Source organism: Vigna unguiculata, chromosome 6, assembly GCF_004118075.2.
Source record: "Vigna unguiculata cultivar IT97K-499-35 chromosome 6, ASM411807v1, whole genome shotgun sequence".
In the NCBI taxonomy this organism is placed as follows: domain Eukaryota; kingdom Viridiplantae; phylum Streptophyta; class Magnoliopsida; order Fabales; family Fabaceae; genus Vigna; species Vigna unguiculata.
The window spans coordinates 27,147,772-27,160,668 of NC_040284.1; the positions used below are offsets into that span (position 1 = coordinate 27,147,772).

General features: G+C 30.1%; 1 protein-coding gene across 1 annotated transcript; it reads left to right on the forward strand.

The window, feature by feature from the left end:
- The first annotated feature begins 2,085 nt into the window (after positions 1-2,085).
- LOC114186535 (probable E3 ubiquitin-protein ligase WAVH2) lies at positions 2,086-5,956 on the forward strand. The gene is made up of 3 exons (XM_028074470.1): positions 2,086-2,558; positions 2,870-2,983; positions 4,399-5,956. Exons 1-3 carry the CDS (start codon positions 2,400-2,402, stop codon positions 5,812-5,814), a joined length of 1,689 nt encoding a protein of 562 aa, XP_027930271.1. The 5' UTR covers positions 2,086-2,399; the 3' UTR covers positions 5,815-5,956.
- The last annotated feature ends 6,941 nt before the right edge of the window (positions 5,957-12,897 follow it).

Here is a 12,897-nt window from a genome sequence, read left to right on the forward strand (position 1 = left end):
TATGCACAACCTGGTTTGAATATGCAATTCACTTTTTGTTCACAGCCAAAATTTCCCGTTATCCAATCAAATACCAAGTGCAGCACAAAAGAAAACATTACAATATGGATTTATAAATTAGACTAAAAAATTATCTCAAGTTTGTATTAAAGTGTATCTTAAGGTACCCTTAATCCAAATAATTCCACCAACAAAGAAGCCATTAGATGTCTAAGCTAAAAAGCTAAACAATAAATATGCATGAGCTATAAAAGAAGAAGAAGAATATAGAAAAAGGAAAAGGAGAGATATATTGTAGCCCATGTAAGTATATGAAGAAGACAAGTGGAATACAACCAATGCAAGAAAAGCATTTTGGAGCCAATCCATTAGTCTCTCTTGCTTTGACTACCTTAGCATTGCAAATAAATGTCCATTTCTTTATTTACATCAAAAGAAAAAGAACAAGAAGGAGAAAAAGCCAAAGAATGGAATTATGGAAGCTCTTATGGATCAATGCCATGAACCTTTTAAATTCAAATAAAACGGTCATTTTCCCCACCTCTTGGAACCCTTTTGACCCTTCTCTTTTTCTCTCTCATTTTTTTCTTTCTGTTTTTAATATTTCCCCCATTTTCCCCCCTCTCCATATAGCTTTGCTTTTCAATCCTGCCAGCAAATCAGATCTCTGTTTTGACTCTTGTGAGGCAATTCACAAGTTTCATTCTTTTTATATTTTCTGAAACAAGTTGGTACCAAAGTGATTCTAAGTCGTAGCTAACGCATGCTGAAAAATGGTACCAATATTAAAGATTTACATTGCTGCTGCTACTATGTTTAAAAGGGAAAAAGAAGAAGAAAAAAAATGTGTCCCTGTGCTATAAACTGGTGGATCCAATTCCCTGTGTGGAATGTGGGGTGAAGTGCTTTAAATCTAATGGAAACTTGTCATGATTGAATTCATCCCATAAATTGTCATTATGTTTCACAAGCTCTCACTACATACACTCTAGATTTAGGGCCATAAAAATGTGTTTTTTTTCCCTCAAAAAGTGCATAAACTTGATGCATACATAGAATTTTCAAAACCAGAATATTTATTCAATAAACATTGGAAAAAAAGTGGATGAAAATATAAGCGTGGTCCAAGTGGAGGGATCTCACTATTGCTGTAAACAACTTGTATTGGTCAATTAGGTTTTAGTGGGATGGCCCCATAATATCATTGTTTTTGTAAAGGGCCAAATTGGTCCTTTTCCTTCCTCCTCATTTCATGCTATTCCATCAATTTCAACACCCTTTTTTCTGTTTACTAAAATATCGTTTTAGATGCAAGTAACATTGATGTTTGATGCTACAAATTGTAGACTAATTAACTAAAATTTGCTTTGGTATGTTTCCCATGAAAAAAGGTAACCCATAGGATCTAAATCTATGACTTCAAGTAGAAACTGTCAAGCCCAACTTGAATTTTCCTTTCAAAGCAATCTAATTACAATCTTTGACAAAAATACTCTTGTTTCCCTAAAATAGCAAATATGGTTCTCACACTCTTTTTCAATAAGTATCAAATAAAAAAATTTAGCATTTTAAATCATTTTAAATCACTCAAATTATGCAATTTTTTTTCTCCATTCAAAAAGGTGTTCAACGCCTAACATTTTTTCAGTCTGTTCAACTGATTTAAAATTTGCACATACCTAAATGTATACCCAGATTGTTTTTATTTATGTATATTTGGATTTAAACCTTTAAAAAATATCAACTTTGAGTAATCTGAATTTAAAAAAATATCAAATAGTTCACATAGATATAATTAATTGGACAGATCCTCCAGTGAAAATTAATTTTCAACAGATTTAATATCTATAAATAAAAAATACCACTACAGCATTATCCCTTACAGAAATCTGTAAAGCAAAATTCAAAAAATAAAAAACCTATCTTTATGGATCAAAGCATAAAATGGGAATTGGGGTGGCTTGTTGGGTTGAACTTGAAGTGAAGACTGTAATGTAAGAAGGTAAAAACAAAAAGGGGGGTTTTTTTTTTATTGGTAAATGTGAGTGACCATAGCCAAATATAATAATGATGTAGGGGTGGCAGTGCTTAGAAGCGGTTGTGAAATGTAATGTACTTATGTTATATAAGCGTGTGTGTGGTGCTGATGAAGAAAGAACACAACAACAATAATAGTGACTTACAAAAGTAACAGCAGCGACGGCAACAGAAGCTGCTCATTGCTGAATTTTGCAGAGCTCTTTGTCTCTTTTCTTTTCTCTCTCTTTCTCTCTCTCATCTGTTCTCTGCATCATTTGTGGCCTCATCAGCGACACAAACACCAAAAAGCTTCAGAGGGTAACTCTCTAACACTGTAATCTTTGACACAAACAACTGAGATAGTGAAAAGAAAAGAGAGAATGGGCGAAGGAGGAGGTGGAAGAAGAGGGACTTCAAAGCTGAAAGAAGCAGCAAGGAAGGTGGCTGTGGCAGCAGCATATGCATGTGGCTCATTCTCAAGGAGAAAGGTTTTGGTGGATCCAGTATCCATTGACACGTCTTGTAGTCTATCTGCCACTGTAATCTCCCACTTTCCCTTTTCTCAACACTCTGCATTTCTTTCTTCTTTGGGTGTTTGCATTTTGGGGAAAGATTCAAACTTTATCTGCATTTTGGGATGGACTGCAATTTTGCCAAATTGGTGTTCAATTGGATGGCCCTCTTCATCCATCATCGGTTTTGGGGTGTGAAATCATGGATTTGGGAATGCCCTTTCCCACTTGATTTTTGGGATTTCCCCTTTGTTTTTCTCTGATAATGTTTTTTGATTATCGTGATTGTTTATGAATTTGTCGTGGTTATTGATGTCATTATTGTTGTTTGTTTGCAGGCCTCAGTTTCCTCATTTGTGTCTCCGTCAAGAACAAAAAATTCCCCAGGGGAGGTAATGGAGGAAACAGATTCTGGTATCAGTACCAACATCAACAATGAGCTTCATGGCAAGGTAATAAAAATCCACTTTTGGTTCCTTAAACCACCACAAGACTTTTCATTTTTCTAGGTTAGCAAATTAATCATCATTAACACTGTTGATTCTACAGAGGTGAGTTAAGTTGGAGATTTATTAATGTTTTTAATGATTAATAGGTTTAGGATTAAAGTAACTCTTCAACTTCTAGTTACTAGACATTTTGGTACTCAATTCTTTCATGCGTTTTCTATCTGCGCATTCGGTCTATTATTGCTTTGAAACACTTCGGAATCCAATGAACCTAAAAGTTTGACCTTGTGGAACATTTTTCTTTTTCTTTTCTTGCTTTTTTTTATAATTGATGCTTAATTCTTCTTTTTAACTACCCTTTTGCTTTATTATTTTTCTCGTGCTGTGATTTGGCCGAATGGCTTTAAAGTATTTATTTTGGTACAGAAATATATATAGAACACCGAAGGTGGTTAATAGAGGATACTGGCATGTGAATACCTGCACATGGCACATTAGTGAAGCCAAGAATCAATTCATTAAATGCTGACCCCACGTTGGGAAGTTTCACCTGCCACTACATGCATGATCATACTTTTCCTTCTATTGTCGTGAAAACCTCTCTGGATATTATATATCATATACACATGTCTTTCATCCAATAGCTTCATAATGAAGGGAATGAACTTTTGTGGTGAACACAATCCCTTGTCACTTTGAGTGTGGAATCTCGTTTTCAATTTACCGAAAGTTTCACTGTATACTTTAATCCAATGGTAAAAAGTGATAGTTTGTTTAATAATGCATTTTTGTATGAATGTTGGCATGAAAACCATCAGAATGATAAGATTTGACACATAGTATGTATTTTCTTCAAACTTCGTCTGGTTTTATCACAACTCTGTCTGTGTGCCACTTTCTTTTCATTAAAAAATGCCTCTTCAGATAAGTCATTAATTCCTCAATACTATTCTTATTATTCATTATCAGTATAAAGACTTTTTTATACATCCACCGATTAGAAATCATGCAAGACAAGACTTCTAAAACAATTATTACAAAAGTCAGCAATATCCTCATAAATGCAATCCATATTTTACACTATCATCACAATCTAATCAATTCCTTCTCAAAATGAGTAGAGTGTGATATCACTTTGAAAATATGGGAGTTGCTTGGAAAATATTGGAGCTATGCATGTTATGTATATACATCTATGCTACTAGAAGCTTCAAACTAACAAGCCAACACAGCATAACATTCATTTTCTTGATTCTTTTGTTCATGAATCAAATTTCACTGTCTGTCTTTCTGGTCAATTTGTATCAAACATCATTCTTGGTCGATACTATGAATGTATTCATGTATTTCATCCTAATATTCAGGGATGCATGCTTGTTCCTTCTTTGACTCACCTGCTTCGTTTTGTTTGTCTGCAGAATTTGTGTGCAATATGTTTAGATCCTCTTAGTTACCACAGCAAGGGAAGCAGTCCAGGACAAGCTATATTCACTGCTCAGTGCTCTCATGCATTCCATTTTGCCTGCATCTCTTCCAATGTCCGCCATGGAAGTGTGACTTGCCCCATTTGCCGTGCCCATTGGACTCAGCTCCCTCGCAACCTAAACAACAACCTAGGAGGACCTTTCACTTCCTCCAACCAAAGTGATCCCATTCTAAGAATCCTCGATGATTCCATTGCTACCTTCCGTGTTCATCGCCGATCTCTTCTACGCTCTGCACGCTATGATGATGATGATCCTGTTGAACCTGATGACACACCAGACAGTCCAAAGCTGAGTTTCTCTCTTGTGCCTATTCCACCAAATGCACCAACCAGTTACCATCCAGCTTTGCAGGTGACAAAACATGCATCATGCCCTTGCCATTTATCACTCCACCCTTTAACTTGCAGCTCCTCATCACATGTACAATCCTCACCAATGCCAATGCAAACACCTTATATCATGTGCCCTTCCTCAAATAGAGCCTATCTCTCTGTGAAACTCACCCATGAACGAGCCACTGACTTGGTCTTGGTGGCTAGTCCTAATGGACCACACCTAAGACTTCTCAAACAAGCAATGGCTCTTGTGGTTTTCTCCCTCAGACAGATAGATAGGTTGGCCATTGTTACATATTCCTCAGCTGCGGCTCGTGTCTTCCCCTTGAGACGCATGACATCCTATGGAAAACGCACGGCCCTTCAAGTCATTGACCGGTTGTTCTACATGGGGCAAGCTGATCCAGTTGAAGGGTTGAAGAAAGGGATAAAGATACTTGAAGACCGTGTGCACAAGAACCCCGAATCATGCATCCTGCACTTGTCTGATAATCCTACTAGACCATACCATGCTGTGAGCATGGAACTACCATCTACTCCAATTCATAGATTTCATGTGGGATTTGGCTTTGGCACTTCTAGTGGATTTGTGATACAAGAGTTTGAGGAGTTCTTGGCCAAGATGCTTGGAGGCATTGTGCGCGAAATTCAGCTGAGAATATGTGGAGCTGGTGAGGAAGTTGGCAGTGGCAGAGTGATAAGGATTGGAGAGATAAGAGGTGGAGAAGAAAGAAGGATTCTGTTAGACCTTGGTGACTGCACTCATGTATATGTGGAATATAGCTACATTGAAGGTGAAATTGATGAGTGTGTTAGAAGAACAGGGGAAACTGTTGTAGGTGTTGGAGAACATAAAGGTGATGCTTCAGAAGATGGTGAAGAAACTGTGAGGGATATGAACACAGGTGGTGGTGGTGGTGGTGGCAGGAGTAGCAGTGTTGAAAGTTGGGATTTTCATGACCCTTACATGGCCAGAAGATGGGCCAAGCATTTGCATGGTTATAGACTCTGAAATTACAACTATTGTTTTTATGTAGACCAATGCATTTCTTGAGGCTATTTTGTTCTAGGCCATCGCTGCTGTCTTCAATTTCTATAGCTAGAACTGTAATCTTATAGAACTGGAAAAGATTATACAAAAGATTATTTCTTCACACAACCAAGAAAACAAAGATAAGAGAACAAACACTGCACATGTGTGATGTTTATTTTTGATTTGGTTTAAAAATCAGTTCAAAGGCAAGGATTTAAACTAATTAAAGATAAAGGCAGAGAGATACGGTATAAATGACAAAAGCCTGATCAATACTGTCTTGAATTTTGGAAATGATACAGCAAAAATCTTTTCAAAATTCTATTTTTAAAATAAGATTTCTAAAAGGGTTTATAATAAACTATTAGTCTCTAGTTAGTTAACACAATTGTGAAGTTCAAGGTTTACATCACTCAAATCTAGTGTTACATTGGATCTCACACTCCAAACTTATTTGTGAGATTTTGAAGAAAAAAATTCAGATAGTGCACCAACTTTAACTAAGGATGGGAAATAGTGTATATCTTATAATTGCATAGGTGAAATTAACACTACTATGTGTAAAAAGTAATAATCTATTTGAAAGGAGTTTTGTTTTTATGTGTTAATATAAACATGTGAAAGAAAAAATGAAAGTCATGATAAAATTGAATTTATGTTTAATACTTAACTCAGGTAATTGTTTATTTAAGATACGTACAAAATTTGTGAGTTGGTTTAGTTTTATAAAAGGGTGATAGTTGTGTTTAATTTGAGGGGGTGAAAATAATGTTATTTTGAGCGGTGAAGAAAGTAAAATGAACTTCAGTTTTGAGTGTGGACCATTGGAAAATTAGATGCACAAAATGGGCTAGCATAGTATTTTGTGGGGGTTCAAATAGAAGAAAAATCTGTTCTCTCTTTTATGGTTGAGTTATTTGATTTTATCATCAGTTAAATTATATTTATATTATTAGCGGAATTTAATTAATGGGCTAACGTATTTTGAATTACACTACATATGACGTGTTTTTATTGTTTAAGAATATTATAAAATATAGGTAGTTAAGAATAAATGAATAAAGTGGTAACATACAACGTAGGGATCTTTGCTGATATTTTTGTTTTATATAGCAAAGTTAAATATTAAATATTAGAAGTCAGCATCATCCAGCACACATGCATGAATCTTAGCACAGATTGTCAAATAGTGGTTAAAACGTAAAACCTAATCCATATATGTTTCTTTTTTTTCTTAAACTTTGTATAGTCATACAAGATATATATATATATATATATATATATATATATATATATATATATATATATATATATATATATATATATATATATATATATATATATATATATATATATATATATATTTTAAATTAGTGATATGTCCTTACCATATAAGAAAAATAATTACGACAAACAAAAAAACAGTTTTCTCTTTATTACTAAAACCATAAGAAAAAAAGAAAAAAATAGTGTATCCTAATAAAAAAAATATTGTATTTATTTTATAACATGAAAAAGTAAACATCAAAATAAATTTTCTACTTTAGTATTTTCTTCATTATTCCTTTATTTTGAATCTTGAGAACATGACATCAGTTTATATTCATCTATTCATATATTTATTCCAAATGGATGGTTCATTATTCAAGTAATAGAATCTTATTATGATTTGTTGACTTCACAAAAATGGATGAGCTTGGTTTTGGGTAGGATAAATCAAAAGTATCATGATGATGAGAATGAAGTTTTATGCATGGATTATTTATAAAATTTATGAATTGTTAATTTTTTTTTATGCTATGTAATTAATGTAGAAGTATTTACTTGCATGATGATGATGTTTACTACGAAACAAAGTTGGTCATATCTAATGATGAGATCACTTTTCTTCTACTACGTTTTTATCATCTTCAATAATTAAATTTGAGTAATCTTAATAGATATTAGCTTTGTAATATTTTAAGTGATTTTATTCTATTCCTCACTTCATTTAACAAGTGGTGAGAAATAGTCTTCCAAAATAATCTATTTATACGACAATCATGATATACATCTAAACTATTTTACCAACAAAAAGTTTCGATGGAAGGATATTTTTAACGTAGGAAAGTCTTATATTTTGAAACATGATGATATTTTTTTCCTATTTTATAAAATTATAGATATGAAAAAACGAAAATAATTGGTTTTAACATATTCTTTGAGTTTTTATTACAGAAAATACCATATATCCAAATCAAACTGTCTAAATCGAAAATCCTTAGTTTCTTTGAATTTTTATTTCATTCATTTAATTTAACCTTAATTACTGTCAGATTGAACAAATAACGAAATCCAACTTTTGTATAAGAGTTATTGATTCAAATAATAATAATATATATTTATATACAATAATAAATAATAAAGTTTGGACTCAGATGAAACATAAAATTAGTAATGTTAATTTTTTCTATTCTAACTGAATTTTTTGTCCAATTAAAGTGTGGTCCATTTGTCACATATAAAATATAACACAAATTCGTATTAGAAAACATGAATTTGGAAGTAAATATATTTTTTTTTGCAGTTTAACCTAGTTGGACTTTTAGTCTAGAGTTATATTTGCCTTTAGCAGTAAATTTAGGATGAGTATGGCCTAGAGAGATTCAACAAATATGAGATGCAACAAGGATGGTGTAATTACAACATACAAATAATAAAAAATTGCAGTCAAGCAATAACATACTCCCCTAAAGGTTCATCACATAAGCATCAATTAGAGGGGCAAAAGTAATAATCGATTAGGACAAATTTTACAGGTTGATCTACATCAAACTCACAAGTGAAACATCTAGATTTTGATGTAAATCTGGTTGTTGTACTTTAACTATAATATGTGACTACTTTGTTTTGGCAAGTAGTATACATAGGTAGTTTCTAAGACTATATAATACTCTTTTGGAAAGGTAAAGGGGGACATTTATTAAAGATGTTATGCTAAACCTTTCTAAGGTGTTTAGTAGTGTTGTTTAATTATATCTTTATTTTTCTGTATATGGATTAAAACACTCCTAGTGTTATACTATATATAAATATATTCATTGTTGATAAAAAAAAAATAGCTCTCTTTCTTTCTTTTTTCAAACACCAAAGTTCTCAAACTCTTTTTTTTTCTTTTTTTTTTTTTTTCATTCAGACATTTAAGCTAGCTAACTTTTGATACCACTTTATAATCAACAATTCTTTATTATGAAAAAACTTGATTCATATCTTGTTGTTGTTTTCATACAATGAACAATATAATTTATAAACTCACATTTGTTTACTGTTATACTTAAAGCAACTATAAAGGTATAACTTATTAACTATAAACTTCAATGATTAGTACATTAATTACTCACAATGACTCATCATCTACAACAACTAATTATCCACAATGACTAATATATTTAAATTTATTAAAAAAACTCAACAATTACACCAAATTTGAAAATTTAAGTGTTAAATTACTGGTAAAAGAATCCAAGTTTAAACCATTATTCTTTTAAGTAGAAAAAAAAAATATTGTGATTTTCCGTTAAATTCTTTTTATTTTTAAGATAGTTAATTGATTCTTACAATTGTATATAAAACCATCTAACCAAAACTTGTAGTATTTTTTAACAATTAGAGTTTCTTTATTATTATTATTATTATTTAATGTTCTCTCCTATTCCTCTCGTATTTGTATTGATGTGTAGAAATTTGATTGTGAATTATCAGAATGAACTCAACCTCATGAAAAGACAGAAATCCTTTTTCAAAGTCATGTGAGTTATAAGTAAAAGAATTTAGAAACTTTAGTTATTTAGGATTACATTTTATCTGTAGGCCATAAAGATGGTTACTTTTTCGTTGGGTGAAAAACTTTTGAAAACATCATTAAATCATTGATTTGGTTAACACGTAATTGATATGACAACTAGGTAATTGATTTGAGTTTGAACCAATGGTTTTCATCAACATCATTTTTAAAGATTCACCTTAGCAAATCAAAAATGGATTCCAGGTGGATTTTTCCTTTTCTTCTAAAGTTTTCTTTTCCACCTAACAAATGAACAAAAAAAAAACAAGTGAAAACTATACGTTTTAATATCTTGGAATTTAGGTTAGTATTTATAAAGATAGTAATTTGATAATTCAAATCAAAAATGTTTTTTTCTTTCATAAAAATATATTACCAATTATAAGCACTTATTAAGCCAACTAACTTAAATAATTTAACCGTTATACTTGACCTAGCTATCAAAGTCTTCTAATTCTATAGTTCAATTATTGTTTTCTTTTTTTCATGCGAAGTGCCACCTATTATTTTTGTTTTGCCCATTGAATAATGAAATAAGCATTAATATATATATATATATATATATATATATATATATATATAATGTTTTTTCCCTTATATATAAAGGGATACAGTTAAAAAATAAGGGAGGAGTTGACTAAACAAAAAATAAATAAAAATAAAAAGGTAGGTTCATGCAACCATGAACAACACACTACTATATACTAAATTATGAAAATTGAAAATTAGTATGATAAAAAAATTATGAAATTTGGTCAAATGATGAATAAGACAGAGTTACATTCCATTTTGACACAACACAAGTGAAGTGGTCCTTCGTCACTCGCCTTTCAAAAATTCATTATTTAGATACCAATAACCTTTGGTTTTCAAATATGAGTTTTAAAATAAAGCATCATAAAGACATTTAAGTTCATTTGTAAATTAATTTTATATACTTTTAGCCGAGTTTTAATTAGAATATGAATTATTTAATTTCTTCATATCTCAAAAATTAGTAACATAAAATATAAAATTCGTAAAAAGTTTCAACTCAAGATTTCTCTTCTGTTAGGTGTATAAAAGAGGAAGTTTTATTGGAAAGATACAATATCAATGAAACCTGAACCCAACCATATAAAACATTGAAATCACTTTCAACCAAAAACCTTAAGATAATAAATTTATGAGTTTTTATTATTTTATTCTTATATAGTGCTTTACTATCTCATTTTTAATCAATATAAAATTTAGACTTAGACTCACACTTGAATTCCTACCTATTTTTTTATTTGTGATTGAATTCCTAACTATTTCTTTATTTGTGAAAGAAATTTGATTTAAGTATATTGGATGAATATGAAAAAAAAATATTCTTTTATTTATCGTATAAAACTTAAATTTAACATTTTACTTGAAAATAAAGTGATATCTTGTCAAGTTCACTGCTAGTTTTCTGTGATAACTTGTTTAATATTTTTTTCGTATTTAGTTTGGAAATAATATTTTCTATTTTAGTTTAATTTGTTGTGTTGTGTACACATATGATTGACAATTTATATTATTATATGGGAACATTTTAAATTAAAGTATAAAAATAGTTAAAAATGGTCAAAGCCGTGTTTGAAATTAACAAGAAAAGGTATTTAAGAATATTAAAGTTGAATAGTTGATTTTAAAAATAAATAAAGCATATAATTTGTGTAAATGCATGTGTGTGGTTATATTTTCCATGTTTTACGCGTGAAAGGATAAGGATAGAAAGAGAATAAAGATACAACACAACATTACATTGTAGAATGGACAAACCAAACCACATAACTAACCCTTAACTTCATAATGCACTAAAACTAATTTAGAAAAGAAAAAATAAATAAAACCAATGATAGTGAAGGTTGACCATAAAAAAACACCATCATAAACTATAATTTTTTTAGATTTCTTGAAATAAATGTACAATCACTAGCACATATGCGAGTAAAAGAATGAACCAAAAATTTTACACCCATTTGAAAGTTTAGAAGAATAATTTTTTTGTACAAACTAAAATCCAAAAGTTACATATTTTATAAGATTAGAAACATATTTCAAATTTTGAAGAGGAAAAATAATTTTTTTATTGGAATCAAAACCAAACTTACTAACTTTTCATGTGCTAAAAACATGTTGAATTCTTAATTATACAATGACTTTTCTATTGAATTCTTAATTATACGATGACTTCTATAAACCAAGTCTGTTTAATTTGACTTTTGTTTTCCCTAATTATGGCAATTAACATGATTCTAGAAAAAAATAATAATAACGTATTTAATTCCATGTTTAAAATGCTTGGAACTTGCTCGCCAAATTTCCGTCAAAGTAGATGATTTGATTTCAAATTCATAACTGTTTCGAAGTTAAAATTTAGATAACTGTTGCTTGATAGGAACAATTATACCCAACTTTATTAATAAATTATTTTTTTAATACAAGCATGCAAATATAAATCACACTAACTATAATTAGTTTTTGTGAAATTAATTTTCTTATTTTAAATCAACTTGTCAACGCTCATCCGAGACTAGTCTTGCCAAAAACAAAAAAAATCTTACAACTTCCAGATTAAATTAATTAAAATTAATCTCTAACAACTTACAGATTGTTTGGTAGCCATGACTTAAAAGAAGGAAAAAAAATAAATAAATAATTGATGGGTTTGGTAGTGATGAATTGATAAAAAAAAGTCAAAGAAAAGAAAAATACTGGACTGTGAATAATATGTCATCTACATGATAACAAGAGTCTTTTAATGTTAGAATAATTATGAACAAATATTTAATTAATACATATTACTCCCTTATTTCTGTTAACTTTTTCATTTAATTACTATTTTAAAAATTAATTACTATTTTAAAAATTAAAAATCTTAACTTCTTTTATACTAAATATACCTTTACTTTTTACTTAAGATTTAGTTGTTTTACACACACACACATATATTATAATATTACAAATAAAGAAGAGTAAAAATCTCATAACTATTTAATTATAAAAATTATTATATTTATTGCTTTCTTTGAAAAAGGAGAAAACAATAAGCCAACAGTATTAACTTTTAACTACATTATATCCTTTCCTATTATTTTTTTTTAATTGTATGAAAGTATTATTAGAAACATAGCTTAAAAAAGGCTAAAACTAAAAGTACTTGGAAAATAGAAAAAATGTAAACAAACTGTTGTTTGGGGATGTAGGGAATATTTTCTTCGACAAAAGTG

Bases quoted from the DNA above. Each gene is read 5' to 3' on its own strand.
- LOC114186535 (XM_028074470.1), top strand. From the start codon at position 2,400: ATGGGCGAAGGAGGAGGTGGAAGAAGAGGGACTTCAAAGCTGAAAGAA. The intron at 2,559-2,869 runs GTAATCTCCCAC...GTTTGTTTGCAG, and splicing joins CTTGTAGTCTATCTGCCACT to GCCTCAGTTTCCTCATTTGT. The intron at 2,984-4,398 runs GTAATAAAAATC...GTTTGTCTGCAG, and splicing joins ACAATGAGCTTCATGGCAAG to AATTTGTGTGCAATATGTTT.